Source organism: Acinonyx jubatus, chromosome A1 (assembly GCF_027475565.1).
Source record: "Acinonyx jubatus isolate Ajub_Pintada_27869175 chromosome A1, VMU_Ajub_asm_v1.0, whole genome shotgun sequence".
NCBI classification, from domain to species: Eukaryota; Metazoa; Chordata; class Mammalia; order Carnivora; family Felidae; genus Acinonyx; species Acinonyx jubatus.
Window position 1 is genome coordinate 134,664,285 of NC_069380.1, and position 27,121 is coordinate 134,691,405.

General features: G+C 37.6%; 2 protein-coding genes across 8 annotated transcripts in view; both read left to right on the forward strand.

The window, feature by feature from the left end:
* BDP1 (B double prime 1, subunit of RNA polymerase III transcription initiation factor IIIB) overlaps window positions 1-19,179 on the forward strand; it is a 94,768-nt gene extending 75,589 nt beyond the window's left edge. For 2 of the 7 annotated variants that reach the window (XM_053223713.1, XM_027040364.2), the window contains exons 36-39: window positions 2,184-2,217; window positions 2,906-3,173; window positions 3,634-3,883; window positions 9,241-11,937. In XM_053223713.1, the coding sequence (XP_053079688.1) occupies window positions 2,184-2,217; window positions 2,906-3,173; window positions 3,634-3,883; window positions 9,241-9,369 (681 nt within the window). In that variant the 3' untranslated portion in view covers window positions 9,370-11,937. Of the gene's footprint in view, window positions 1-2,183; window positions 2,218-2,905; window positions 3,174-3,633; window positions 3,884-5,197; window positions 6,004-7,217; window positions 8,114-9,240; window positions 11,938-18,648; window positions 18,685-19,092 lie in introns of those variants that run through there. The other 5 variants (XM_053223718.1, XM_027040381.2, XM_053223721.1 and 2 more) reach the window with 5 other exon arrangements.
* Window positions 19,180-19,312: 133 nt separating this feature from the next.
* Window positions 19,313-27,121, forward strand: part of MCCC2 (methylcrotonyl-CoA carboxylase subunit 2) — a 71,499-nt gene continuing 63,690 nt past the window's right edge. The window contains exon 1 of the mRNA XM_015074584.3: window positions 19,313-19,647. Within this exon, the coding sequence (XP_014930070.2) occupies window positions 19,519-19,647 (129 nt within the window). The 5' untranslated portion in view covers window positions 19,313-19,518. The remainder of the gene's footprint in view (window positions 19,648-27,121) is intronic.

Here is a 27,121-nt window from a genome sequence, read left to right on the forward strand (position 1 = left end):
CCCTCCGTCAACCCTCTGTTTGTTCTTCTTCATAAAGAGTCTCTTATGGTTTGCTTCCCTCTCTCTGTTTTTACCTTCCCATATGTTCATCTGTTTTGTTTTTTAAATTCTACATATGAGTGAAATTGTACAGTATTTTTCTTCCTCTGACTTATCTCGCTTAGCATAATACACTTCTTCAGTCGATGGACATATGGGCTCTTTGCATAGTTTGGCTATTGTTGATAATGGTGCTGTAAATATTGGGGCGCATGTACCCCTTTGAATCTGTATGTATCCTTTGTGTAAATGCCTAGTAGTACACTTGCTAAGTTGTGCAGTAGTTCTAGTTTTAAATTTTTGAGGAACCTCCACACTGTTTTCCAGAGTGGCTGCCCTAGTTTGCATTCCCACCAGCAGTGTAAGAGGGTTCCCCTTTCTCTGCAACCTCATCAACATCTGTTGTTTACTGCGTTAATTATAGCCCTACTGGTAGGTGTGAGGTGGGTATCTCGTCATGGTTTTGATTTGTAATTCCATGATGATGAGTTATGTTGAGCATCATTTCATGTGTCTGTTAGGTATCTGGGTGTCTTCTTTGGACAAATTTCTATTCATGTCTTCTGCCCATTTCTTAACTGGATTGTTCATTTTTTGGGTGTTGAGTTTGATATATTCTTCATAGATTCTGGCATATTACCTTTTATCAGATATGTTACTTGAAATTATCTTCTCCCATTCCATAGGCTGCCTTTTAGTTTTGTTGATTGTTTCCTTCATGCAGAAGCTTTTTATCTTGATGAGATCCCAATAGTTCATTTTTGTTTTTGTTCCCTTGCCCATAGCATTGTGTCTAGTAAGAAGTTGCTACGGCTAATGTCAAAGAGGTTGCTGCCTGTGTTTTCTTTTAGAATTTTGATGATTTAAAGTCTATATTAGTTTTATAATTAGCTTGTTCAGAGCTTTAAAAAATCCTATTGATGCTTGTTTTAGGATCATATTAACTTGAGCACTTAAGATAGGGAAAATTGATGTCGTAATTGTGATGTTGAATTTTTTTCTTTATCCAAAAACATGGTATGTCTTTTCATTTGTTTAATTATTCTTTTATGTCTTTTAGTGGTATTTTCATCTCCTCTTCATTTAAATTCTCCATTTCTTATTAGGTTATACCTAAGAATTTTATCTTTTGTTGCTATTATCGTTGAATTCTTTTCTATCCGGAGAGCTTACTAAATTCCCCTCATCGTATACAGTAATTTTTCTTTTGTTTCTGTTGTTCTAAGTAAAGTCATATTATCTGCAAATAAAATTTTAATTCTTCTCATCTACTTTATATACCTTTAGTTTCCTTCTCTTTTCTAACTATATTGGCTAGTATAATTTTTAAAAAAAGGTCATAAAATAGTCTTGATAGTAGATACATTTTTCTTACTCCTGACTTAAATGGGAATATTTCCAGTGTTTATGAAGTGAGATGCTGGTTTTTGAATTGTAGTAATTATAGTTTATGGTGTTAAGAAAATGTCTTTTTATTCAATGTAAAGTTTTTTCCAAGTATGAATATTATTGGACACTTTCGCTACAAACAGAGATGATGATAGTATTTTTCTCCTCAGTTCTGTTGAATTATATTAGATTTCATATATTGAATCATCTTTGCATTCCTGAAATAAACTCTGCTTGATTATTATGTTAGTCTCTTGATGTGTTGCTGAATTATGTTTATACCATTTCATCTGATATTTTTGTACTGGTTAATTTGAATCAATATTAGCCTTGATTTATAAAAAGCATTTGGAAACTTTCCCTCTTTCACTGTGCTCTAAAACAGTTGAAAGAATAGGAGCAGTGTCTTTTTTATAAGTGTTTGGTAGAGTTTCCATAAGCCATCTTTTACCCTCGAGCTTTCTGGGAGATACCTACTTTCTTTAGTTAGAAAAGAGGGTGGGAGGCACCTCGGGGGTTCAGTATCTGACTCTTAATTTTGACTCAGGTCACGATCTCATGGTTGGTGAGATTGAACGCCCATGGTGGGCGTTGTGCTGACAGTGCAGAGCCTGCTTGGGATTTTCTCTCTCCTTCTCTCTCCGCCTCTCTGCCATTTATGAACACTGTCTCAAAATAAACATTAAAGAAAAAAATAGAAAGATTGACTTGATACATGGATTCAATTTTTTTTTGTAATTTTTTTTTTAAAACAGGGGTGTTCAGAGGAAGTAAGTGTTGAGGAAACAGGTGAGTGAAATAAATTTTAATGTGATTACATTTTGTTATTTTTGGATATTTTTGATGCATCTATTCAAATTTGGAATTGAAGAAGAGTCTTGCTTACTTTCTCTAAGGATTTTGCTTTTATTATTAGAAGTTTTTCTTCTTAGCTGAGATCTTGGATTTGGCACTTTCGTAGACATAAGCTACTTTCATCCTGTAATAACAGAAAACCATATGGCTACAGAATTTCCTGTAAAAGCTTAACAACTATATTTCAGGAATTACAAAGCTGAGCATAAAGGAGTTTTTATGGTTCCTTAGGTTTACCCAGAGATTAGAAAAGATAAATGTATATATATATATACACACACACACACATATATATGTGTATATATATATATGTGTGTGTGTGTGTATATATATATATACATATATATATATGTATATATATATATACAGAGAAAGCTTTTCTAGGTAAAAATAGGTTGATATGACTATTTTGTATCCGAATACAGAAACTGTTACCGTAGCTTTGTACCAGTTACAATTCTTAACAGTCCCGATAACTTATATATTAACTTATAATTTAGCTTACTCTTATTAGGGTAGGTTTATGATAGAATGTCCTGATTTTTTTCCTTCAAATATTGCAGTTCAACTGGATATATAAATTTCAAGATGGATGCTTACCATTTGTCTTTGTTTTTTGAAGGGGAGTCTTACAAGGGACAAGATACCTTCCCTACCTCAGGAAGCACACATACAACTCCAGAACCTCAGAAAGAGCAACTTGAACCAACTTTGCAGTGTATAGGATCTCAGTCTCTTGATGAAATAATAGACACGCATGCAGAAACGAGTACACCTCAGTTACCTCAGAATGAGATGATTGTCTCTGATAAGGAAGAGGGAACTGGTGCTGCTTCAAAGTCTGAACAAATGGGTAGCACCACAGCAGCTTCAAAAACCCCATTATCCAGGTACCATGAGAAGCTCTTTAACAAATGCTCCTTTCCATTTCTGTCTCTCAAAGGACAAATGTAACCTCTACACAACAAATATAACATAAAGACTAAGTCCAGTACTAAGGATGATGTTTTATAAACATATTCCTCTGTCAGTAATGTAAAGGGGAGGAGTTTTGTCAAAGAAAATTCAGTAATATCAACATTTTTGCAAGACTCCAGACAAATACAGCCTTCTGTATAACAAGAGCTTACCTTTAGATGCTGATACTAACTTTTAGGTAGAAAATCTGCATAGGTAGCTACTGGTATGATGGAATAAATAATGATCAGAATAATAATGACACTTAGTAGATGTGCTGATGCCACTAAGGTGGTATATCACATGTGCCATTTTAGCATTAAAGAAAAGAAGTTGGTATTAAGAATGTGTCTTCCTGGATATCTTTGAATATGCTTACATTTGCATTTCTAGACCTGGCAGAAGACCCCTGGGATTTTTGTCTTTAATATGTTCAAAGAATAGTTTGGAGTCTGATGAACCTACTCATGTTTATAATAAGAAACGCCTAAAGCCTTTTATACCTACACTAAGACAGAATTTGAAAAGATCAAATCCACTCAATGAAAGCCAGAAAAAAACCCAAGAGTCCTCTGATCTGCTTCCATCTCCAAGTGTTGTTGTTAATACCGAATCGGAGAATATTGGCAGTTCACCAGCTCAGGTATGTGATAACTGTCATATTTTATTATTTGTATAGAATGGGTTAGATATCAGACTCAACTAGGAAGAACATGGCAATTGTTATTTTCTTTTGGATGTCAGAAATTATGTCAGAGCATCGCTTGTCCATCTCCTCCCCGTCATACCTCATTATAAGGGAAAGAAGGTAGGTGTTGAATTAAGTTACAGCTCCTTTAGTACAGATCTATTAAGCTAGTCATAAATGGACACTTAACTGATATTCCTTTAATGCAAAGAAGTTTTTTAACCTGTGGAAGCAAAACAAAGCAGTAGTTTCATTCTGTTTGCTTTTGGGGAAATGTCCTGGCACCCATGAGAATTCAAGCAATGGTGCGGTGGCTGGGTGGCTCAGTCAGTTGAACATCTGACTTTGGCTCAGGTCATGATCCCACCGTTCGTGTGTTTGAGCCCCCTTCAGTCTTGCTGCTGTCAGCACGGAGCCTGCTTTGGATCCTCTGTTCCCCTCTTTCTCTGTCCCTCCCCGGCACTCTATTTCTCTCAAAAATAAATAAACATTAAAAAAAATTTAAAAAATTCAAGAAGTGGTAAGATTAGAATTTGTATGTTTCATTTCTCTATATTCTGAAGCTGTTCATATGGCAACTACTGGGATGGAAAAATACATGAACTTGTATCAAAAACTTTGGAAGAATACTGGGGTTGGTTACTTATGAACTCAACACAGGAAAGCTATTGGATAGCATGAGCCTCAAAAGGAGTACTTTTATAAAAACCATCTTTAAAAAATTTTTAAATGTTTTATATTTCCTAGAATTATTTTCTGAGACTAATATTTTATGAGTCTTTATTATTGCCAAATTTCTTTGGAGAACAGTTATTATAATTACCAGCAATGTAGCTATGCCAGTTAAATTACATTCTTGCCAGCATTAGATCTTACTCTTCAAAGTAAATTTTTTCTAATTTATGTAACGGTAGAGGGTAGAAATGACATTTCATTTGTTTAATTTGCATTTCTTTAGTTATTAGTGGCTTGGTTGTTTCCCATACATTTACTACATTTTCTCTCTCTCTCTCTTGCTCTTTTTTTTTTTTTTCTTCCTGTTTTGTTCCTATATTTTGCTTATTTATAGCTTTTGGGATCTTAGTGGTTTGCTTACCAGTTTATGTCAGATCCTTAGGTAACAAAGCCACGTACCTTTAGCTCTTTGCTTCAAGTAATTTTTTCAAATTCATTTATTTTTTAAAATTTTGGAGGTTTTTTATGATGAATTCTAAACACATTTTACATAAAGAGGAATCACATTTTGCATTTCTGTAACTTTCTACTAAGGCAGCAAGGTCGGCAACATTAGATTAATGGGAAGGATGTTCATTGGTTTCTGTGCCAATTATCTGGAAGCCACTGCCTTCAGAGTCTGGACATGACATCAAATACTGGGGAAGCAAACACACATTCACACATTCAATAACTGCCGTGACAGGTGGAGAGAGAAGACATTGGGAGCAGACAGAAAGGCTGACTTTCATCAGGTGCAGCATTTACTAAACTCCAGGCACTTGGACACCACGTTCATGGTTCCTACCATGTTACCCAGCAATGTGTAAAAATGTAATGACTCATTGAGCACTTACCATACTCAAGATTCTTGTCAAATACCTTCTTTTTTACACAAACATCCTTGTAAGATAGATATTGATGGTATTACTCCCACAGGCCCAGAAGGTTAAGTGACAGAAGGGCCCAAGTTCCACGGCTTCCATGAATTAGGTTAAGAATTTACTGAAATACTTTTTAACTACTTCAGCAGCACCAAGCTGCCTCCAGGTTATATGGTTTATCCCCTATTAGTATCATCATTACTCTCATTTACTTCATGGGTTTTTTTTTTTTTTTACTTTATTTTTGAGAGAGAGAGCGGGAGAGAGGCAGAGAGAGAATCGCAAGGCTCAGCCCTGTCGGCGTGGAGCCCGACGTGGGGCTCAAACTCACGAGATCATGACCTGAGCCAAAACCAAGAATCAGACACTTGGCCGAGTGAGTCAACCAGGCACCCCTACTTCCTGTTTTAAAATACAATTTTCATTTTTAGTAAAATATATCGTCAGTAAAACTTTAAATTTCTACCATTAAAAAAATAAGTAAATAAAATTTTGGAGGTTTTTTAATATGCATAAGTTTTATTTTTTATTTTTTTTTACGTTTATTTATTTTTGAGAGATACAGAGTGTGAGTGGGGGTGTGAGTTTTTCCCCAAGGTATAAAATGTTCAGTAATCAGTTTTAAAATGAACTCTGTTCATGGTTATTGACTTTGGTATAGAGTGAGGCAAGACTAATTCTCAAATTGCTATTTTATTATTTTTTGTGAATAAGTACTATATTCTACAGGTTTTCAAATTCATAATCTACAAAAAAAGTTTACAAAGTTTCTGACATCTGTCCTTTAGCTTCCTTGTTTCCCCTTTTTATAAGTGTATGCTGTTAATCAGCTGTTGGTTTACTTTTCCAGAGATGTTTTATGTGTACACAAATATAAACATTTTTCTTCTTTTTGTTTCATAAATAGCAGCATACTGTTCTTCCTTGCTGTTTTCACCATAACAGTCCGTCTTAAAGATCTTTGCAAAACAGTATATAAAGAGCTTACTCCTTCTCTGTCTCAGTCTCTCTCTCTTTTTTAAAATGTTTATTTTGAGAGAGAGCGTGGGTAGGGGAGAGGCAGAGAGACAGGGAGAGAGAAAGAGAATCCCAAGCACTCTCCACTATCAGCGCATAGCCCATCGCAGAGCTCCATCCCACCAACTGAGATCATGACCTGGGCTGAAATCAAGGGTTGGACGCTCAACCAACTGACCCACCCAGGCACCCCATCTTTTTTTTTTTTTTTTTTTAATTTAAATTAAACTTTTTATTTTGGGATAATTGTAGACTCACATGCAGTTTTAAAAGACAATACAGAGATCCCATACACCTTTTATCCATTTTTCCCCAATGTTAACGTCTTGCAAAAGTATGGTACGCTATCACAACCAGGATAACAATGCCACAGTCAAGCTACAAAAGAGTTCTGTCACCGCAGAGATTCTTTGTGTTGCCATTTATAGACACACTTCCATTGCACTCCCTCTACTCTCCTTAACTTCTGGCAACCTGTTCTACACCATTAAATTTGTCATTCAAAGAATGTTATGTAAGTGGAATGTTGTATACAGTTGTGTAAATGGAATCATACCTTTGGCATTAGCTTTTTTCCCCACTCAGCATAGTTCCCTAGAGAGTCATCCAGATGGTTTTATGTATTTGTTCCTTTTTAATGCTGAATAGAATTCTCATGTTTATCCTTTCACCAGTTGAAGGACATCTGGGTTATTTTCAATTTTTGCCTATTATGGATAAAGCTGCTGTGAACATTCATATGCAAGTTCTTGTGTGGATGTAAGTTCATTTTTGAGGAATAAGTGCCCAAGAATGCCCTCATTATTTTTAATGACTATATCATACTCCATTGTTTGCGTGTACGATAGAGCAATATTGGTCTCACACTGGTAACCATTTAGGTTATTCCTAATGATTTGGTAGTTCACATAATGTGATAATATCTAACTTAGAAATGAGTGATTTTACACTTTTATCCATAGGTTGAATTCCTTCCTAGAAATAAAATTGCTGATCAAAAGGAATGATCATTCTTTTGACAGATATTACTTGATTGTCTTCCATAGCGAATATATCCGTTTCTATTTTTATCAGTAGTATATGAGAGGGCCTTTTTCCTCACGCTAGCACATAATCAATTTTTTTCACTTATGACATTCTTCATAGATTTAATGAGTATATATGAGTGAAGTTGAGCACCTCTTCATGTATTTGAATCACTTGTTTTCTCTGAATCATCTGTTCATATGTTTGGTTTATTAGTCTTTTTCATATTGATTTGTAGAAGCTCTTAAAGAAAACCTTTTGTGACAAAGGTTGTACATGGTTTTGTTTTGTTTATTGTTTTTTTGTTTTTTTTTAACCTGTATGTCCTTTATCTTTTGATTTTGTGTATGTAGTTTTTGCCATGCAGATGTTTTTTGTTTTTACATAGATGAATTTATCACTCTTTCCTTTTATGGCTTCTTCCTTTCTGGTCATTTAAAAAGACACTCCTTCTCCCTTAGTCCAGGATTATGAAAGTGTTTTCCCATGATATTTTAGAGTAGATTATTTTTTTCAATGTTTATTTTTGAGAGAGAGACAGAGTGCAAGCAGGGAAGGGGCAGAGAGAGAGAGACACAGAATCCAAAGTAGGCTCAGGGCTCTGAGCTGTCAGCACAGACCCTGACACAGGGCTCGAACTCAGGATCATGATCTGACTTGAAGTCAGACACTTAACTGACTGAGCCACCCAGGAGCCCCTACATTTACATCTTTTAATTAATCTAGAATTTATTTGGTTGAGGATATAGGTTTGACTTTTTTTTCCCCCTGAGATGGTTATACAGTTGTCCAACATAATTTTAAAAATAATACAATTTTCCTTCTTTTTTTTTTTTTTTTTGAAATGTCACTTTTCTCAGATACTAAATTTCCACCTGTATGTGTTGGGGATATTTCTAGTCTTTTTCATTGATACATATATCTGTTCCTATGTCTTAATTTGTCATAGATTTCTAAGTATGCTAATTTTTGATAGGATTGCTTTAATTTGTAATGTTTCCTTGAATACTGTTCTGTTTTGTGGGTCTATTCTTTTCTATTTAAAAAAAAAATTTTTTTTAATGTTTATTTATTTTTGAGAGAGACAGAGCACGAGTTGGGGAGGGACAGAGAGGGAGACACAGAATCTGAAGCAGGTTCCAGGCTCTGAACTGTCAGCACAGAGCCCAACGCAGGCCTCAAACTCATAAGCCGTGAGACCATGACCTGAGCCGAAGGTGGCTGCTTAATCAACTGAGCCACCCAGGCGCTCCATGGGTCTGTCTCTTCTTATGCAGATTATTAAAACTTTTCGTTACAGATTTGATAATGTTAGTTTTTTCTATATTAAAATTTTTTTGTGGAAATTAGGGTAAAATAATGGACCTTGTGTATACTGTAATTAATCTAATCATGCCTGCTGTTTTATGTTGAGTCCAGTTTTATTAAAACTAAGGCTTGAAAGGTTACCTTATTCATAAAACTCTTACTATGTTTTGTATTGTTTCCCTAATATAACAGCATAGAAATGAAATTATTTGGTCAATGAGCATGACCATACTTAAAACTCTCACTGTATTGCTTTGTGGTAGTTTAAACTGATAGGGAAAAGCAGTATCAATTTAGACTACCACTACCAATATATAAATGTTATATTGCATGCTTATTAATTATTTTTTTTAATCTTTTTAGGTTTCTTATGATCGTCCCTTACCAAAAGTGGAATGTAAAACTGGCCAAACCCGGGCACCTGAAGAGGGGCCAACCACAGTCTCTGAATTTTTTTTTAGTGATATATTTATTGAAGTGGATGAAACATAATAAAAGACTTTTTTGTTTTTTTTTTTTTTCAAAGTCTAGGATTTCCAGAGTCAATTATATCACCTAAGCAGTATTTAGAAAAAGCATCACTGGCTGTTTTTCTTTAGATTGACTTTAAATATTTATTGAGCTTGATTTGAAGCTTTTATAATCATTGGAGAACATTGCTGAGGTTCCTTTCATTCTGATTGATTCAGCATTTTGGAAATACAAAGCAATTAAGACTGCTTCTGAGACAGAAAAAGCTTCTCTTGTTTACATTTTTACTCTTCCTGTGCTGAACATACATGGACATTCTGGAGTGTTTTGGATAAATGTTTATGTATAAATCACAGTGCCCAAGTATTCAGAGGTGGATTGTATTTAACACTTAGTGAACTTCTTTTGTAAAGGTTTTTTTCTGGGGTCTTTTTTTGGGGGTGGGAGGTTTTTTTTGTTGTTGTTGTTGTTCTTTGTTGGTTTTGCTGAAGGCCTTTTCAGTTGCCTCTCGGTATATGAAAGCATATTGTGAAACTCCACTTTAGTATGGTAAATGTTAAAAACTTTTCTATTTTCATCTATTTGACTGGAAAATAATGTATTTTTCTAATTGATGTTGATGTAACATTAGTCCTAATTGAACAAGTAAGTAGTATTTAAACTTATTATTTATAAAGACGAAACATCAAAAAGTTTATTTATTTTTAAATTGTTTATTTAAAAGAATATTCAGTTTTAATTATTTTCACCACTCAGATTATGGGTAAAGAAGGCATTGACAAATTTATGTTTGTCCCTTTTCCCTCTTTAATTTTAAAGATATTTAAAGCTATATCACTAAAGTATTTGGATAGTATATGTTTTGAATACATTTTTTCTCATAGTTTAGTATATTGAATTTGTACTGTGAATTTTTGGTTTTTGTTATTTCTTGGATAATCTCAGGATTTGATTGGGGGAAAAACCCTTAATTTATGAGGGAGATTTACATACAAAACTCAATCCCCTTTACACACACATACGCTTATACACATTCCTTTTTTTAAAAACTGATTTCTTGATAGTTTTTTTTCCCCCATTAAATTTTGCTTAAGGAACACTCAGACCTGTAAGCATCGAACATAATTGTGATGTTAAAGCAGAAAATAAGATAATAAGATTTTGTTCAGTGATTATCATCAGTATTAATTTAAGGGTTGTTTTTAATTTTGAAATTTTGTTATTTACATATGTAATTCCATTATCCACCCAAGCAAATCTTTGGTGGTTGTTCAAATCAAACTTCTTAAAAGCAGATTTAATCTTCTATTTGAAAAGCCTCAGAGCAGGAGTCAAAATATTTTCCAGAAAATATTTTTGAACTTGTGGGCCAGAAGGAATCTGTGGCAACTACTAAACTCTGCTATTTCAGTGTGCAAATAGCCAGGGGACACTTAAGTGATTGACATGGCTGGATTGGGCTTTTAGTTTGACCCCTACGTTAGACAGCAATTTTCATACCTTAAGGTGCTGACATCTGTATCTTATCTATGAAATATTCATCATTGAAGTTATGAGTTGTGCATCACAGTTAAAACTGTGTTGATTGGTTGCATTACAAAATGATCAGTATTTCAGCTGGGAAAATATTTTAATGTCTAGATAACTGTATATTGAAAAAAATTGTGGCCAATTTTTGAGTTCATTAGTAAAATCGGATATGGCTCAACAATAACAGCTTATTCATTGCTTTACAGTGAAATTTACAATTTAACTTTTTTGTCATAAAGGAGGATCTATAAATCTGAGTGGAAATTCTCAATAGGTATGCATTAATTTATTTTGTGTGATTAAGATGTCACAAAAAAATCATGGTATTAAATCACATTGCCATTTTAATGCCCTGTTTTTATAAAATTTTTTAAAGTCTCATATTCTGAAAGTTTCTTTCATTCAGTTAATGTTAGTTTCAGTGTTAAGTTGCCACAGTTAAACTATTATTTTATCCCTTGTGTAATATTTATTTTTTAACTTTGCTAACATCTGTCTTGTACATCTATAATGAATTGGTTTTATGGAAGATATAATTTCTTACTGTATAAGAAATAATTTTATCTTTGGGCATTCATTGTGTTAGAGAATCAAGTCAGCCAGCTAAATTGTCCTACTATTATATCCTTAAAACTAATCTGGGAAAATGAGAAAACGTAATCAGTGTCTTTACCTTACAAAGTGGAAAGAATTAGTGACACCTATATTTAATCTGATTCATGTAAAGATGATGTTGTGAAGAATTGTATAAATCTTAAAAGAGGTATGAATAATGGTTTTGTTTTCTTGACTTTTCCTCCTGAAAACTTAGGTCTTAGCAAGCAATCAACATGATGGTTTAAAAGCCTAATTGTTGGTAAATGATTGAGGCACAGAAAAAATTATGAATATCTACTGTTGACCATATTATTTGAAATAGAAGTGACCATGTGTATACTCTCTTGCTTGAAGGAGTTTTTGACAAAAAGCAATATCTGTCATTTGTAAATTTTCTTGTTCTAAAGAAAGCAGTTATGTTCTATAGGTATAAATTACGTAAATAAAAGTTATTTTATACTATTTCGGTTGTGTTTTTATTAATAACTGAAAGATATTAATGTTTAATTAACCAAAACTTGTCAGTTTTTCACCTACAGCTTTCTTCCTTCCATAAAAATATGGTATACCTGGAAGAATTAATCTTTTATCTGATACACTTGCTGTGAAGGATATTTTTTTGATCTTGTAAGAATAAAGAATATCCTTTCCCCTCATTCCCACTTAGGACACGTGGAGAGTTGCTTTTTTGCTTATATAATGAATTTTTAGGTACAAGAACTCTCAATCTCTTTCACTCTTTTTTCTCTTCCCATTTTGTTTTCTCTGTAGAGAAAGACAAATGGGAAACTTTAGTCCTGAACATAATATAATCCTGGACTTCTGAAGTGGATATTGGCAAAATCTTAGCTGGTCAAAAAATTTGGCTGAGAGAAATATTTGTAGAAATTTTCCTAAAGGGCAGTCTAGTCATTTCTCCAGATAGAATTTTTATATTGAATTTGGTCACATCATCAAAGAGCTATGTATATGGGCCGCCTACATTGTTTTGTCTGCTTGAGGTTAGGGATATTATGTCAAATAGTGCAAAAGCCTTAAGAAATTGTTATTTTTACTATAATGATGTTATAGACTTTGAAAATTACCCAATATCCTACTTAGAATCTGTAGGAGACATTTGACTTCAGTGCCAGGAATAATTGGGCTTCTGTTCAACTGGTCTGATATTTTATGTGGGCTGTGTGTATCCTTATGTTGTTTTCTTTATCAATGCAAAGCTAAATTTGTGGCTAAAATTCTGACTTTTTACTCTCATTTCCCCCTGCCTGGATTTTTAAAAACTCACTTTTTTAAAACAATAGGTTACCATTTATTATGCTAGGCACAGTACTAACCTTTTAATATGCATTATTTCATATTAAAAAAATTATTGTACATGGCTTAAAAAGTAAAGTAGTGCTAGATTTCAAACTAGCTATTTATTCTGTTATTACATATTTCTAAATATGGTTATTCTGTTAATCTCTTATTTATGAATATTAGGCATTGTGAATTGACTTAGCTTTCTTGGGACCTGGGTGGCTCAGTTGGTTGAGCGCCTGACTTCATCTCAGGTTGTGATCTCATGATTCATGGGTTTGAGCCCCACAATAAGGCTTTGCACTGACAGCATGGAGCCTGTTTTGGATTTTATGTCTTTCTCTCTCCCTGTCTCTCTGCCCCTCCCCTTCTGTCTTGCATGTGTGCACGCTCTCTCAAAAATAAAAAAAAAAAGAGTATTAGCTTTCTTAAACTCTCCCTTCCATGCCTTCCCTCTTAATATGTTACAATTATGGCTTAATCCATATTCAATATTGTTATTGTATTAATTGTAATTATTCAATGCTGTACCACATTATGTACTAAAGTGACATTTATGGTGCAACCTTTTGTTTTTCTTGGAGTTAATAATTGCTTCAAAATGCCTCTCCATATAATTTTCCACGTGGCCAAACTGTCAGATAAACAGTTTGCTTTTTTTCCTGGAAAACTTTATGGACATCTTTCTTCCTACTGTAACTGGTCTAGTGGCTTCATAGGTCTTTATGTGCAGGACAGCTGTCATTGTGGTACTGCCCTTCGCCATTTCTCTATGAACTTCCTACCCTTCTTTCCTGGTTTAGATTCTCTGTAGTGCCCATGCCATTGTCTTTCTTGATTTTTTTGGTGGGTATATCCTCCACTGTTTACAGCAAGAGGATACATGGGTGATAATATTATTTAAGACATTTCGTGCCTGAAATTTCTTTATTCTACTCTCAGGCTATGAATAAAAATCCTGAATAATTTGAAAATGCTTTTCATGTCATTTTAAAGGCATGCTCCATTGTCTTCCAGTTTGCAGTTTCCATTCTGATTCCCTATCTATCCTTTGAAAGTGGCTTGCCTGTTTACAGTTTTATGACCTGGTATTGTTCACAATAATGAACTTTGGTGTAAGCTTGCCTTCCTTTCCCGCCCCTAAATTCATGCTGCTGGAAACTTAATGGATCTTTTTAATATGGAATCTTCATTTACCTCCCTTCTGGGAAATGTTCTTATATTATTGTTTTGATAATTTTGTCCTTTTCATTTTCACGGTTCTCATATCTGCAGTTTCTATTAATCTTTTTTTTAATTAAAAATATTTTTATGTATTTATTTGTTTTGAGAGAGAGAGAGAGAGAGAGGGAGGGAGGGAGTACACGCACGGGAGGGGCGGAGAGAGAGGGAGAGAGAATCCCAAGGAAGCTCTGCACTGTCTGCACAGAGCTGACGTGGGTCTTGATCTGAAAAACCATGAGATCATAACGTGAGCCAAGATCAAGAGTCAGATGCTTAACCGACTGAACCACCCAGACACCCCTGCAGTTAACAGTTTTAAGGCATAGTTTACATTTAATAAGATACACAGATCTGAAGTATTCACTTTGAGCAAGGACAATGCATACACCTTTGTAACTACCCTGCAAAACAAACATTTCCATCATGCCAGGAAGTTCCCTTCAGCTCTTTCCCCTCTGTCACCTAGAGATTAGTTTTGCTTGGACTTAAACTTTGTGGAATCACACACTGCCCGTTTTTTTCTATCTGGTTACTTCCGCTCAATGTTTTTGGGATTCATCCCTGTTAGCAGTTTGCTTTTGCTGCTGAGTTTTATTCTATGTTATGAGTATACCACATTATACGAATACACCATAATTTCCTGTTCATTTTCCTAGGGGACTGTTTATATATTCTTATGCAAATCTTTTTGTAGACATGTTTTTATTTCTCTTGTGTAAATCCATACTAGTGTCACCTCATTTGTTACATTTCTAAGTACTTGATGTTCTTTTTTTTAAAAGATTTTTTAATGTAATCTCTATACCCATTGTGGGGCTCAAACCCACAACCCCAAGATCAAAAGTCATATGCCGTACCAAGTAAGCCCACCAGGAGCCCCAAGACTTGATGCTCTTTGATGACATTATAAATGTTTTTAAAACCATTTATAAATGGTGTTATAAATGGTGTTTATTTTCTAATTGTTTATTGCTAAAATATTAAAACACGATTTTTGTATTATAATAAAGATTTTAACAACAGTTTTCTATAGCACCCATTCATAGTCTTAAGGTTTATTTTTTTTAAATTTTTTAAAAATATTTTTATTTATTTTTGAGACTGGGAGAGACAGAGCATGAACAGGGGAGGGGCAGAGAGAGAGAGGGAGACACAGAATCTGAAGCAGGCTCCAGGCTCTGAGCTGTCAGCACAGAGCCTCATGTGGGGCTTGAACTCATGGACTGTGAGATCATGACCTGAGCTGAAGTCGGACGCCCAACCGACTGAACCACCCAGGCGCCCCCATAGTCTTAAGGTTTAAAAGCAACCCTTGGGTCTATTAAAGGAAGCCTTTCAATAGTATAGCAATGCTATTTGCCTTTAGCAAACAGAGTTAAAAACCCAATTATAGTAAGATACACAAGTATAAACCACTAAAACTTTAGATAAGTATAACATTAAGAATAAACTGAAGTTAAATGCCAATCAGGAAATAATTGCTAACCTTTCATTTATCTAATAAATTTATCTAGCAGAGTATCTTGTTTCCTTATGACATGTTTTCCCATCTTAATAATTTCTCATTAAGTGACTAATTAAAGCTTGTAATCTCTAGCTTTGATTACATTTCTACCAAATTTTAAATTGGAAATGAGGCTTAAAATTTTATTTCCAGGGGTGCCTGGCTGGCTCAGTCAGTTAAGCGTCTGACTCTTGATTTTGGCTCAGGTCATGATGTCACAGTCATGAGATTGAGCCAGTCATGAGGTCAAGCCTCACATCAGACTTTGCGCTGTAGCTGGGAGCCTGCTTGGGATGCTCTTCCTCTGCCCCTCCCTTGCTCATGCTGACTTGTTCGCTCACTCTGTCTCTCAAAATGAACATTAAAAAAAATTTTATTTCCATGTTTCCTTCCCTTCTACAGATTAAAATTCTTGATTTCATATATTTATTTCCAGAAGCTTTTAAAAATTTTTTCATAATCCTGTTCTTGTTTCATGAATGCCATATATTTTCATTTCTCTAAGGATGTTGCAGTTTATTCTGTTCCTTTTACTACTGGTTTCTTCTGAGGTTTTCTTGGTTGAGGTGGGTATCTTTTTTTCATGCTGAAAACTTTCCTCAAATGCCTGTTGATCCTTGGCTATCCATGTATATGTTAGAGAAAGTTTCTAAAATGTTGATTGGGAGCTTTTACAAGCTTAATGGATTATAGATAGATAGGACATGCCAATTTGGAGGTACACTGTAGATGCATTATTTTCTAAGGAATTTTTCCATTGGGGAACTTCAAATGTCACTGTTGATCTTTTCTGTTAAGTGTTAAGGTTTCTCTAGACTTCTATATAAACTTCTATATGGACTTGTAGATAAATGCTGGTAGCCAGCATTTGAGACCTTGGAGGAAAAAAGAAGGTGGGGAACAGGGTTTTCTTGATTTGGCCTCCAAACTTTTAATCTTTTTGATTTCAGTCTGGCACTTCACTCTTGTCTAATGTCCCTATATTTGAAATTTCTGAGATGGCAATTTCTCCAGAAAATTTCTCCTGGGCAAAGTGGGAATGGAAACCCAGGGTTCTAATTACTTCTTATACAGATTTCCAAGTAGTTCCACTGTTTCTTGGTCTCCACCGCTTCTCCCCACATCCATCCACACCTTTCTCTGTTGCTGGTACCACCAGTTTCTGAGCCTTGCAGGGATTTCTGGGAGGCAAACTGACTTGTTACTTGTTTTTATCTTCCACTGCAAGCACTTAGATTTCAGCTTCCTTTTTTCTGCTAAATTTATCATTCCTATTTTTGCTTACTGTCTTCACACGTGTCCTAGTTTAACTGAAGGTGGGATATGAATTCTTTTTTGTGCTCCTTTGTTGCTTTGGGATCATTTATGAGAGAAAGAGGTAAAAACATCTTTATTTCCATTATGAAAGCTGAAATATCGTATTCCCTAAAGTAAAAAAGTAAACAACACTATGAACAACCCCACACCAACAAACTGGATAACCTAGATGAAATGGGACAAATCCCTAGAAACAAAACCTACCAAAACTACATTGCAAGGAAATCGAAAACTTGAGAAGTGCCTGGGTGGCTCTGTCAGTTGAGAGTCTGGCTCTTGATTTCAGCTCAGGTCATGATCCCAGGGTCATTAGATCAAGCCTCGTGATGGGATCCGCGCTGAGTGTGAAGCCTGCTTAAGATTTTCTCTCCTTCTGCCCCTCTCCTCTGCTCGTGGTGTCTCTCTCTCTCTAAAACAAACAAACAAACAAACTACAAAAAAAAAACAAACTCCAGACGAAATTTGAATATACAGTAAAAAGATTGAATCCGTAATCAAAAACAAACTCCAGACAAAAAGGACTTTGTGGCTTCAGTAATTCTACCAAACATTTAAAGAAGAACTAATACCAATCATTCTCAAACTTCTACAAAAAATTGATGAGAACACTTCCTGATGCTTTCTGAGGCCATTATCCTGATTCCAAACCCAGACAATGACACAAGAACCTTACAGACCAATACCCTTATGTATGTTGATGCAAAATCCTCAATACAATACTGGTAAACTGAATTCAGCACCATAATAAAAAGGATTATACACCATGACCAAGTGGGGCTTATTCCTGGAATGCAAAGATGATGGTTCAACATACCAAAACTGATCAATGAAATATACCACATTAACAAAATAAAGAAGAAAAAAAGACACACATGATCATTTCAAATGATGCAGAAAAACATTTCACAAAATTCAACACTCATTCATAATAAAAACAATCAACTAAGGATACAAGAAAACTACCTTAACATCATAAAGGCTGCATATGAAAAATACACAGCAAACATCATACTCGGTGATGAAAGACTGAAAGTGTCTCCTCTGAAGATCAGGAACAAGGCAAGAAGGTCCACTTTTGCCACTGCTATTCACATAATGCTGGAAGTCCTAGCTAGAGCAATTAGGCAAAAATGAGAAATAAAAGGCATTCAAATTGGAAGGGAAGAAGTAAAATGATCTCTTTGCAGATGAGAAGTATGTAGAATATCCCTAAAGATCCACCCCTGCCAAAAAAACGTTGTTAGAATAAATGAATTCAGCAAAGTAGCAGGATACAAAGTCAACACACAAAGACCAATTGGATTTTTATACACTAATAATGAACAAGTTGAAAAGGAAATTACAGAGACAATTTCCATTTACAATAATATCAAAAATAATAAAATACCAAAAGCATAAAATAAGAATTAACCAAGGAGGTGTAAAACTTGCCCAATGAAAACTACAAAACATTGCTGAAAGAAATTAAAGACACAAATACCTGGTAACACATTCCATGTCCATGGACTGCAAAACTTAATACTGTTGTCAATATATAAAAAAAAAATTTAATGTTTATTTCTGAGAGAGAGAGAGAGAGAGAGAGAGAGAGCGCGCGCGCGCGCGCGCTAGCATGTGTGGGGGAGGGGCAGAGAGCGAGGGAGACACAGAATCTGAAGCAGGCTCCAGGCTCTGAGCTGTCAGCACAGAGCCCGATGCAGGGCTCAAACTCACAAACTTTGAGGTCATGACCTGAGCCAACCAGGCGCCCCATTAAGATGTCAATATTATCCAGTGTGAACAGATTCAATGCAATCCCTACCAAAACCCCAATGACATTTTTTTTTCAGAAACAGAAAAACCCATACTAAAATTAATACGGAATCTCAAGAAGCCCACCCCAAATAGCCAAAAACAAAAACAAAACACCTGAAAGAGAAGACAAAGCTGGAAGACTCATGAAATTATAAGATCCAGCGCCAGAAGAGCAATGGACACAGGAGACACTAAAGAAATATTTGCTGAATGAATGAATAAATATGTATCTCCTTTAAAGAGTTTTGTTTCTCAGGACAGCTTAATTGCCTGTTCGGTTTCCAGCTCTCCTATAGGGATAAGATTTTTCAAGTGCCAGCCCCCCCTTTTTTTTTTAATATGAAATTTATTGTCGAATTGGTTTCCATACAACACCTAGTGCTCAACCCAGTGCTTATTCTCAGTTTTTAAGAGTCTCTTATGGATTGGCTCTCTCCCTCTCTAACTTTTTTTTTCTTTTCCTTCCCCTCCCCCACAAGCCCCTTTCTATTAAGAGGGGAAGAAGAAAACAGCACGAGGAAAACCAACAGAGACGATTCCCTAGATACTGAACCTCACCTAGCCAGCACAGCGAGCAGACAGGAGGGGCGGCAAGGGGAAGGTGGCTCCGCCTCCGGACCGCGGAACTCCTGCGCTCGCGAGGGGACAGGACCTCGCGGTGCTGCGCCTCTGTCGCTTATTGGCTGAGTTCGGGGGGCGTGGTGCGCAGCGTCGACCTTTTACGGCTGGCGAGCCCACGCACGTGCGGTGGCTGGCCTGAGACTTTGGGGTGTTTCAGGCGGGTTGGGCTGTAAGGACGCGAGCTGAGCTGTACCCCGACTCAGGGAAGCCGGCTGGGAAATAACCAACTCTGAACCTGCGCGGGCCGCTCTGTTGCGCTAGTTCTTCGCTCTGGGCCGGCTGTCATGTGGGCTTCCCTGAGGTTAGCCCTGCGGCCGTGCGCCCGCGCCCTTGTCCCCGGGCCGCGCGCTTATCACGGGGACTCGGTGGCCACACTGGGTACCCAGCCGGACTCGGGTTCTGCCATCTACCAGGTAGGCTGCGCGAGCGCTCCGGCGGCCCGGGCCTGGAAACCCCTGACTGAGCCTGTGGCTCCTCTTCCTGTGCCCGCCAATGTGGGCCAGACAGGACTAAACACTGGCCGGACAAGGAAGCCGGTGAACTGTGGACACACTTTAACAGCTCTGTTCTTTTCTCTGGAGCCTCCAGTCATGATTCTGGGACACAGTAGGGGTCGTGAAGTTTGCAAAGGAAGATAGTTCCAAATAAAATATATCTTAGTTCACTTTTAGCACTGGCACTGTATTTTGTATCTTTGAAATCATTGGTTCTCAAAACCTGACTTAGCATTGTCAGCCGAGGAACTTGTTGAATATGCGGCTGCGTCAAGCCCCGGCCTGGATCTTTGGGGTCTCTGGGGTGGGATCCTGGTGTTTGCGTTGTTAGTGAAGTCCTGAGGGCTTGGCGAAGTCCAGCTTTGGGAACCACTTGCCTGGTCCAGATAGGGTTGTGCTTACCAGACTTTAGTTAAATAGCTGGTTATGTTAATAGAACATACTTATCGCACGCTGTCTTTGAATAACCCTTTCTTGGAATTGGGAGGTATAACAGTGTCACAGAAACAGCTTGTGAAATTTCAAAGCCGGGAAATTCCACCCTATCCCATGGTTTCTGAGGTTATACAGATAACATTTAAGTTGTACAAGTAACTTTCAGAAAAGACATTGTAAACAGTTTCCTTACATCGAAAGAAAATAAGCAGGCTGAAGCGAACAGTATCCAGTGAGAGGGTTCCTAAAGTCTAGATTTTCTGGGGTCGGGAGAGAACTGTTTAATTCAGAAATATTAAGTGGTTTCTTTGGTTTAGGCAGTATGTTAGGTACTTGGTATAGGTCATAATTTTGTGGGGAAGGTGAACAAGAAAGCATGTACTTACAGTGCATTGTGGTAAGTGGTATCTAAAACTTGAAAAAGGTGGTTACAGAAAGCCACAGATACAAAGTAATGAGTGAGTTGGATCTTGATTGTTGTTGGGTCAGAGCTGGCCAGGTTCAGGGTGGAGAAGGAGAGGCAAGTCTGTACAAACTACGGAAGTTATGAGAACATAGATAACCAAGTTCTGAAAGCATATAGAGGGTATGAGGACTTAGAAGTAATGACTAAGGAATGGAATTGATGGAGTTGATGAATTCATGGAGTAGATGAGATTAAATAGTGGAGCGTCTTGCATGCTGAAGCCACCTTCGGATTTCATTTTGCAGGCTGTCTGCTAAGATATTTAAGTAGGGAAGTGGCAAAATCCTATGGGATGTGATCGAATCATTAGTGTGGTGGCAGTATGGAGGAGAGACTTGTTTCTGTTTTGAATATGACTTCTTGGCTGGGTGTTCTTCTGGTTGCTGTAGGCTTTTGACATTTTCCAGAGTTTCTGTAAGGTTATTTTAGCCAGTTTTTGGTTGTTTGGGCATGTCTCTGTGGGAGAATGAGGGCCTGGAGCTTCCTGGTCTGCCATCTTTTTGGCTTTAGGTCCAGGCCTGTGTTTTGTTTTGTTTTGCTTTTTTAATGTTTATTCATTTTTGAAGGAGACAGAGACAGAGTGTGAACGGGGAAGGGGCAGAGAGAGAGGGAGACAGAATCTGAAGCATGCTCCAGGCTCAGCTGACAGCACAGAGCCCGAACTCACGAACTGCATGATCATGACCTGAGCCGAAGTTGGAGGCTTAACTGATTGAGCCACCCAGGCGCCCTGAGGCCTATGTTTTTGATGGTGGCTGTTAGCTAGGGGTTTGGGGGTATAGGCCTGAGCATATAACTTCTTTCTCTGTGTAAAATGTTTAATGTTCTGGTCCGGTCTGTGCACTAGTAATTAGAATACGGAAGTAGTTGTGGTATGATGGGAAAGGTCTTAGTCTAGTATTTCATGTATGTTAAAAACTAAAAAATAACATATTTCCATGGAGAGGAAAAAAAAAAACAGGAGGGAAATAAGCTAAAGTGTTAACAGTGGCCCTGTGAGTGGGCAAAGACAGTGTGGCATAATGGTTTAAGAGCAAGGTTCTGGAACTAGTGATCCTTGGCTTAAATCCTGGCTCTACTACTTGTTAGCTGAGTGATTTTGGACTAGTTACTTAACCTCTCTGTACCTCAGTTACCTCAATTGTATAATAGCATTAATAACTGTGCATATCTTATAGAACCATCAGGACAATTAGTGGCTGCCTGTAACATTGCCTGGGACATAATAAGCCCTCAAGAAGTATTAGCTCTCGCAACTTTTCCTTCCCTTCGTGATGTCATCTCAGGATCTGTTTAGCCAGCTTTTCACTTCAGTAATGCTGTATAGCAAACAATCCCAAGATCTCTGTGTCCAAAAGAACAGATATTTATTTTTTGCTCTGGGATCAGCGTTGGTTGTGGTGGTTCTTCTCTGGGCAGTGCACCAGATTCAGGTCTGCTGTATTTGTTTTTTATTCCCGAACTCAGACCGAAGGGGCAGTGGCTGCCGAGGGATGCTTCTCTCATAATGGAAGGCTGGGATTCAAGATGGGAGTATGGAAGCACTGTCCCTTTTAGAGCCTTTGCTTGCAGTTGGTACACTGTCACCCTTGCCCACATTCCACTGGTCAAAGCAAGTAAAAGGGACAGACTCATAGACTGTGGGTGGGGAAGGATAATCTCACACTGAACCTTGGCAAGGATGAGAGGGACAAAAGAATTTTGAATAAGTAGTACATTCTATCTCATGCTGTAGAGGTTGCCACATAAGCTCCACTTATTATGTCTGAGTTCAGGGACAAAGAGGAGGAAGGGAGAATAGGCGAAAGGACACCCTCACCTGTTTGTTTTCTTTTTAAGAAGCCTTTCTAGAAGTCATGCCTAACAACTGCCTCTATTTCATTGGTTAGAATTTAGTCACATGGCCACACCTGTCTACAAAAGGAGGCGACAGTGTTTTACTTTTCCAGCCAGCCATGTTGTTACCTTGAATAAAATTGGGATTTCATCATTAAGAAGGATGGGAAGAATGGATATGGATAAGCAGCTCTACGTGTCTGCCACAGATAAACAGTAGAGAGAGAGTGGATGTGTTCTTATGTTGCATGTTAAAAGATTTCACTTAGGTGTATCCTTGTCTTCTGGGGCCACCAGCTACAAGTAGTAAACTTTAAGGCAAACAAAAACCCACAAGAGGGGAACAAAAAATAAAGCCATGCCTTGGGTGGGAGATGGCACCTAGGAGCCCTGGCCACAGTCTGGTTTCTCTCTGCCCAGTTTTCCTAGTGACTAGGAATCCAAACTGCCTGCTGTCACTTCTCATGGCCATATGCTTCAGAAAGCCTTGGCAATTGGTGACAATTTCCTTTATTTCTTAATTGGAAGACTGGCTTAGCTAGGATAAAGATCCCTTGTATAAGTAGCTTTAGGTTTGATTGACTTTGTTCTAAATTGGTCAGTGTCATAGGCTATAGCAATTGTACCTTGGGTTTCAGCCCACTTGTTTTCTCTGTGTGTATGGAACTACTCATCAATTCTGAACTTTGGTGCCTGTGGTTTGCAAAGTTGACAGAAGACTGGGAGGTAGAATGCAGGTGGAGGGGCATCAGCTAATTATTATTATTTTTTTTCACTTTAAAAAATTTTAGAGAAAGAGGGACAGAGGGAGAATCTTTTTCTTTCTTTTTAAAAAATATTTATTTTTGAGAGAGAGAGGGAGAATGCAAGTTGGGGAGGGACAGAGAGAAAGGGAAACACAGAGTCCAAAGCAGACTCCAGGCTCTAAACTGTCCTCACAGAACGCAATACAGAGCTCAAACTCAACTGTGAGATCCTGACATGAGCCAAAGTCCAACGGATGCTCAACCAGCTGAGCCACCCAGATGCCCTGAAGAAGGAGAATCTTAAGTGGCAAGTGGAGCCCCACTCGGGGCTTGATCCTACAACCCTGAGATCATGACCTGAGCCCAAACCAAGAGTCGGATGCTCAACCGACTGAACCACCCAGGCTCCCCGAGGTCAGCTAATTCTTGATGAGTTGGGGGAAAAATAAGAAACTACGGCACAACAAAATCCCATCAGCCTCTAGATCTGCAATGGAAGAAGAACTTGTTGAAGGATACTGGGAGGATGCATTTAACATTGTGGGAAAAATCTAGGGGACAAAGAGAACATGTCAAGGCAAAAAAAAAAGATGGGCGAACTTAGAAAAGACTTAGTTTCAGAAAATTTCAGAATTTCAGAAAAGACTTAAGAAATATCAGTCGCTTGTGGCTATATAGACCTTCTATAGAATCCTATTCAAATAAACTGTAAAAAACTGTAAACTGTAAACTTTCTCTGACAGCTGAGGAAGTGTCTTCACTAATTGGATATTTGATTTTATTAACAGTATTGGTATGCAGTAATGGTCCTCATCTTTTGGAGATTTGGAAATACTTACAGAGGAAGTGTTATGTCTAGTATTTTCTTCAAAATAATTCAGGGTGGGGGGAAAAATAAAAAAGCTTGGGCCATTGTGGATAATTGTTGAAGGACATTGGCTACATTTATTATACTAATCTTTTTTGCTTTTGTATATGTTTGAAAATTTCCATGAAACAAAGTTAAGTTTCTTCTATTTTTAATTTTTATGTTTATTTATTTTTGAGAGAGAGAGAGAGAGACAGAGCATGAGTGGGAGAGGGTCAGAGAGAGAGGGAGACACAGAATCTGAAACAGGCTCCAGGCTCCCAGCTGTCAGCACAGAGCCTGACATGGGGCTCAAACTCACGAACCATGAGATTGTAACCTAAGCTGAAGTTGGACACTTCACTGACTGAGCCACCCAGGTGCCCCTAAATTTCTTTTATTAACAACAATGACAAACCCCATTAAAGAGGAGCTGAACATGTTAGAGAAATCCCTGCCCCTTCACTTTGCCATACTGTAACCTGTCTATTCATTTTCTAGTGCTGTTGAGCTAAATAAGTTAGGACTGAGCAGAAGATAGTATGTCATAATGAGTGGATGGACTTGTTTGAGAATTAGCTGCAAATAATGTCACTGGAAAAACTTTTTTTTCTTCATCCTATCAATTTTAAACTAACAATATAAGCTTACTCCAAGGTAAATGTGTTAGCTTTTCACATACCTTGCTGAGACAGTAGGTATTCAGATTTTTTTTTCATTAGCATCAAATTCCTTTTATTGAACCTGGAGTAACATGTTAAACAATATATGTGCCTTCTGTTTTCTTTCCTACAGTGTATTTTTCAGATTATCTTTTAACCTGACTACTAGAAAGTGAAGAGACACAAGGGTTAACAGTTTGGATGAGGTTCTTTTTCAGAAATTCCTTAAACTCAACAGTGAGCAAATCTTTTGTTGAATAACCATAGAATCACATGCTGAGAGTGGCAGAGAGAGAAAGTGAAATTCCAAACAGTGGAGCATTTGAGAAGGCTGCCCATCCTCATGAAGGTGCTTCACCATCCGTGGGGATTCTTGAGATCAAGGTTTCTAAGTGGCTGCTGCCTGGCTCAGTCAGTAGAGCATGTGACTGTTGATCTCGGGGTCATGAGTTCTGGCCCTATGTTGGGCATAGAGCTTACTTTAAAAAAAAAAAGGTATCTTAGACATTTATGAGGTGGATTTTTAACCTTAGAATAAAGGTAGAAGTGACAAGTTAGACTTTAAGCACAAAACCAGCAAAAAATATTTACTTGTTGCAGTAAAATAATCTGCTTTCCTTTCCACTTAGCAACACAGTAATCAGATCTTTTCCTCACCCTGTGTGTTCAGCAGTACAGAGCGGGTGCCCAGGGCCTGAGACCAGAGTAGCACCCAGCCCTGAGCCACAAAGCTGCAGTGCAGGGTCGGGTGAGAGAGTCCATAGAGAAGATGCCCTTTAGCTACAGATAGGAGTTGGCCACCAACTCCGTCCCCCGGAGCTTCCTTACCACTCTGTTTTGTTCATACAAGGAGGTCTTCCCCTTACAAATTCCCTCTGCTGTGTCTCTCGCAGACGACAAAGGAGTTCAGGACGCAGCTCCTGCTTACTAGCAGTAGTTCTCAGCCTAGGAGGCTGTCAGTACCGAGGTTGGATGTTAGGTTTTGAAAGGCTGCTCAGTCTCCTCATACACGTCAGGTGGCATTACACACGTTGCTGTAATGCCATCTCTTGGTGATGGGCTGAACAGACACGCTCCAGTGCAGAGCTTTGTTTCTGTCTGAGGCAATTCATGAAGTTGGGAGTTTCTGACTTTGCTAACTGTGAATAAAAAGGATCTCTAACCTAGGCTTTGTATTAGAGCGAAGTTCTCAGCTTCCACTGCCTCATGCTCTTAATATCAGCAAGTACTATGGTAATCTGAAAAAATTCTGGTGATAAAAGAACCCTTTGCCTATTACCAAACCCCTCTTTTGGTAGGTTTCCAATTTGCCTTGAGGGTAACTCAGAAATGGAGACTATGGGCCAGTGTTCCTCTGTTTTTGGTTGGATATTTAAATCGCTTGGGGAACCTTTATGGTGCTTAATGCCCAGGCCACATTTGAAACCAGTGACATCAGATCTTTGAGGGTTTGTTTTTATTTTTATTTTTCAAAGCTTCCTAGTGATTCCAATGTCTGTCAAGGTTGGGAAACAACGTTCTAGGCGAGTTACGGAGTTCTATTCCCACAGGTTGTCTGCCGTAGGACAGGGCTTGGGAGACCTCGCAGGGAAGTCATCACAGGGCTAGCAGGCAGAGATGGTTCTGAGGTTGGGACCTCCCTGATCCAGGGCAGAGGTTCTTTCCCTAACAATCTGCTGCTTCTCCCTTTTTTATTTTCTGCATTTTGCAGAGCAAGAGAATGTAGCAGAAACCTTGACCTTGGGAGCTCTTAGAGCTGTAGAAAATAAATAATAGAGCTCTGTTGTAAACACGGTAAATTCTTCCAGTTTTGAACAGCTGGCAAGCTGCTTAGTATTGCATCATGTAAAAGGAATTAGATCATCAGAGATGTTAAAGACATCGTGGGGAGCAAAATGTATTAGTGGGTTAAACTCTGAATTTTAACAAAAACTAGCTACTTAATTCTTGGTCTAAAGTAATATACTGATCAAACAAAATTTACAGAAGGTGAAAAATTAGGCCCTGTACCCTTTTTCCACCTCTCACAGTTTATATTTTCTTGTATGTTACTCTAGAAAATTTCTAAAGACGTGCAAACATAGAGTTTTGTTCCTTTTTATTTATTTATAAATTTTTTTTTAGTGTTTACCTTAGAGAGAGAGAGATAGAGAGAGAGAGTGTGTGTGTGTGAGTGGGGGAGGGGCAGAGAGAGAGGGAGACAGAATCTGAAGCAGGCTCCAGGCTCTGAGCTGTCAGCCCAGAGCCCAACACGGCACTCGAACTCGGAACCCATGAGATCATGACCTGAGCTGAAGTCAGAAGCTTAATTGACTGAGCCACCCAGGTGGCTCTTGTTCCTTTTTAAATATAAAATAGGATCTGTTGTGTTTCCTGGGCTCTGTTTTTAAGTGTAATTTGT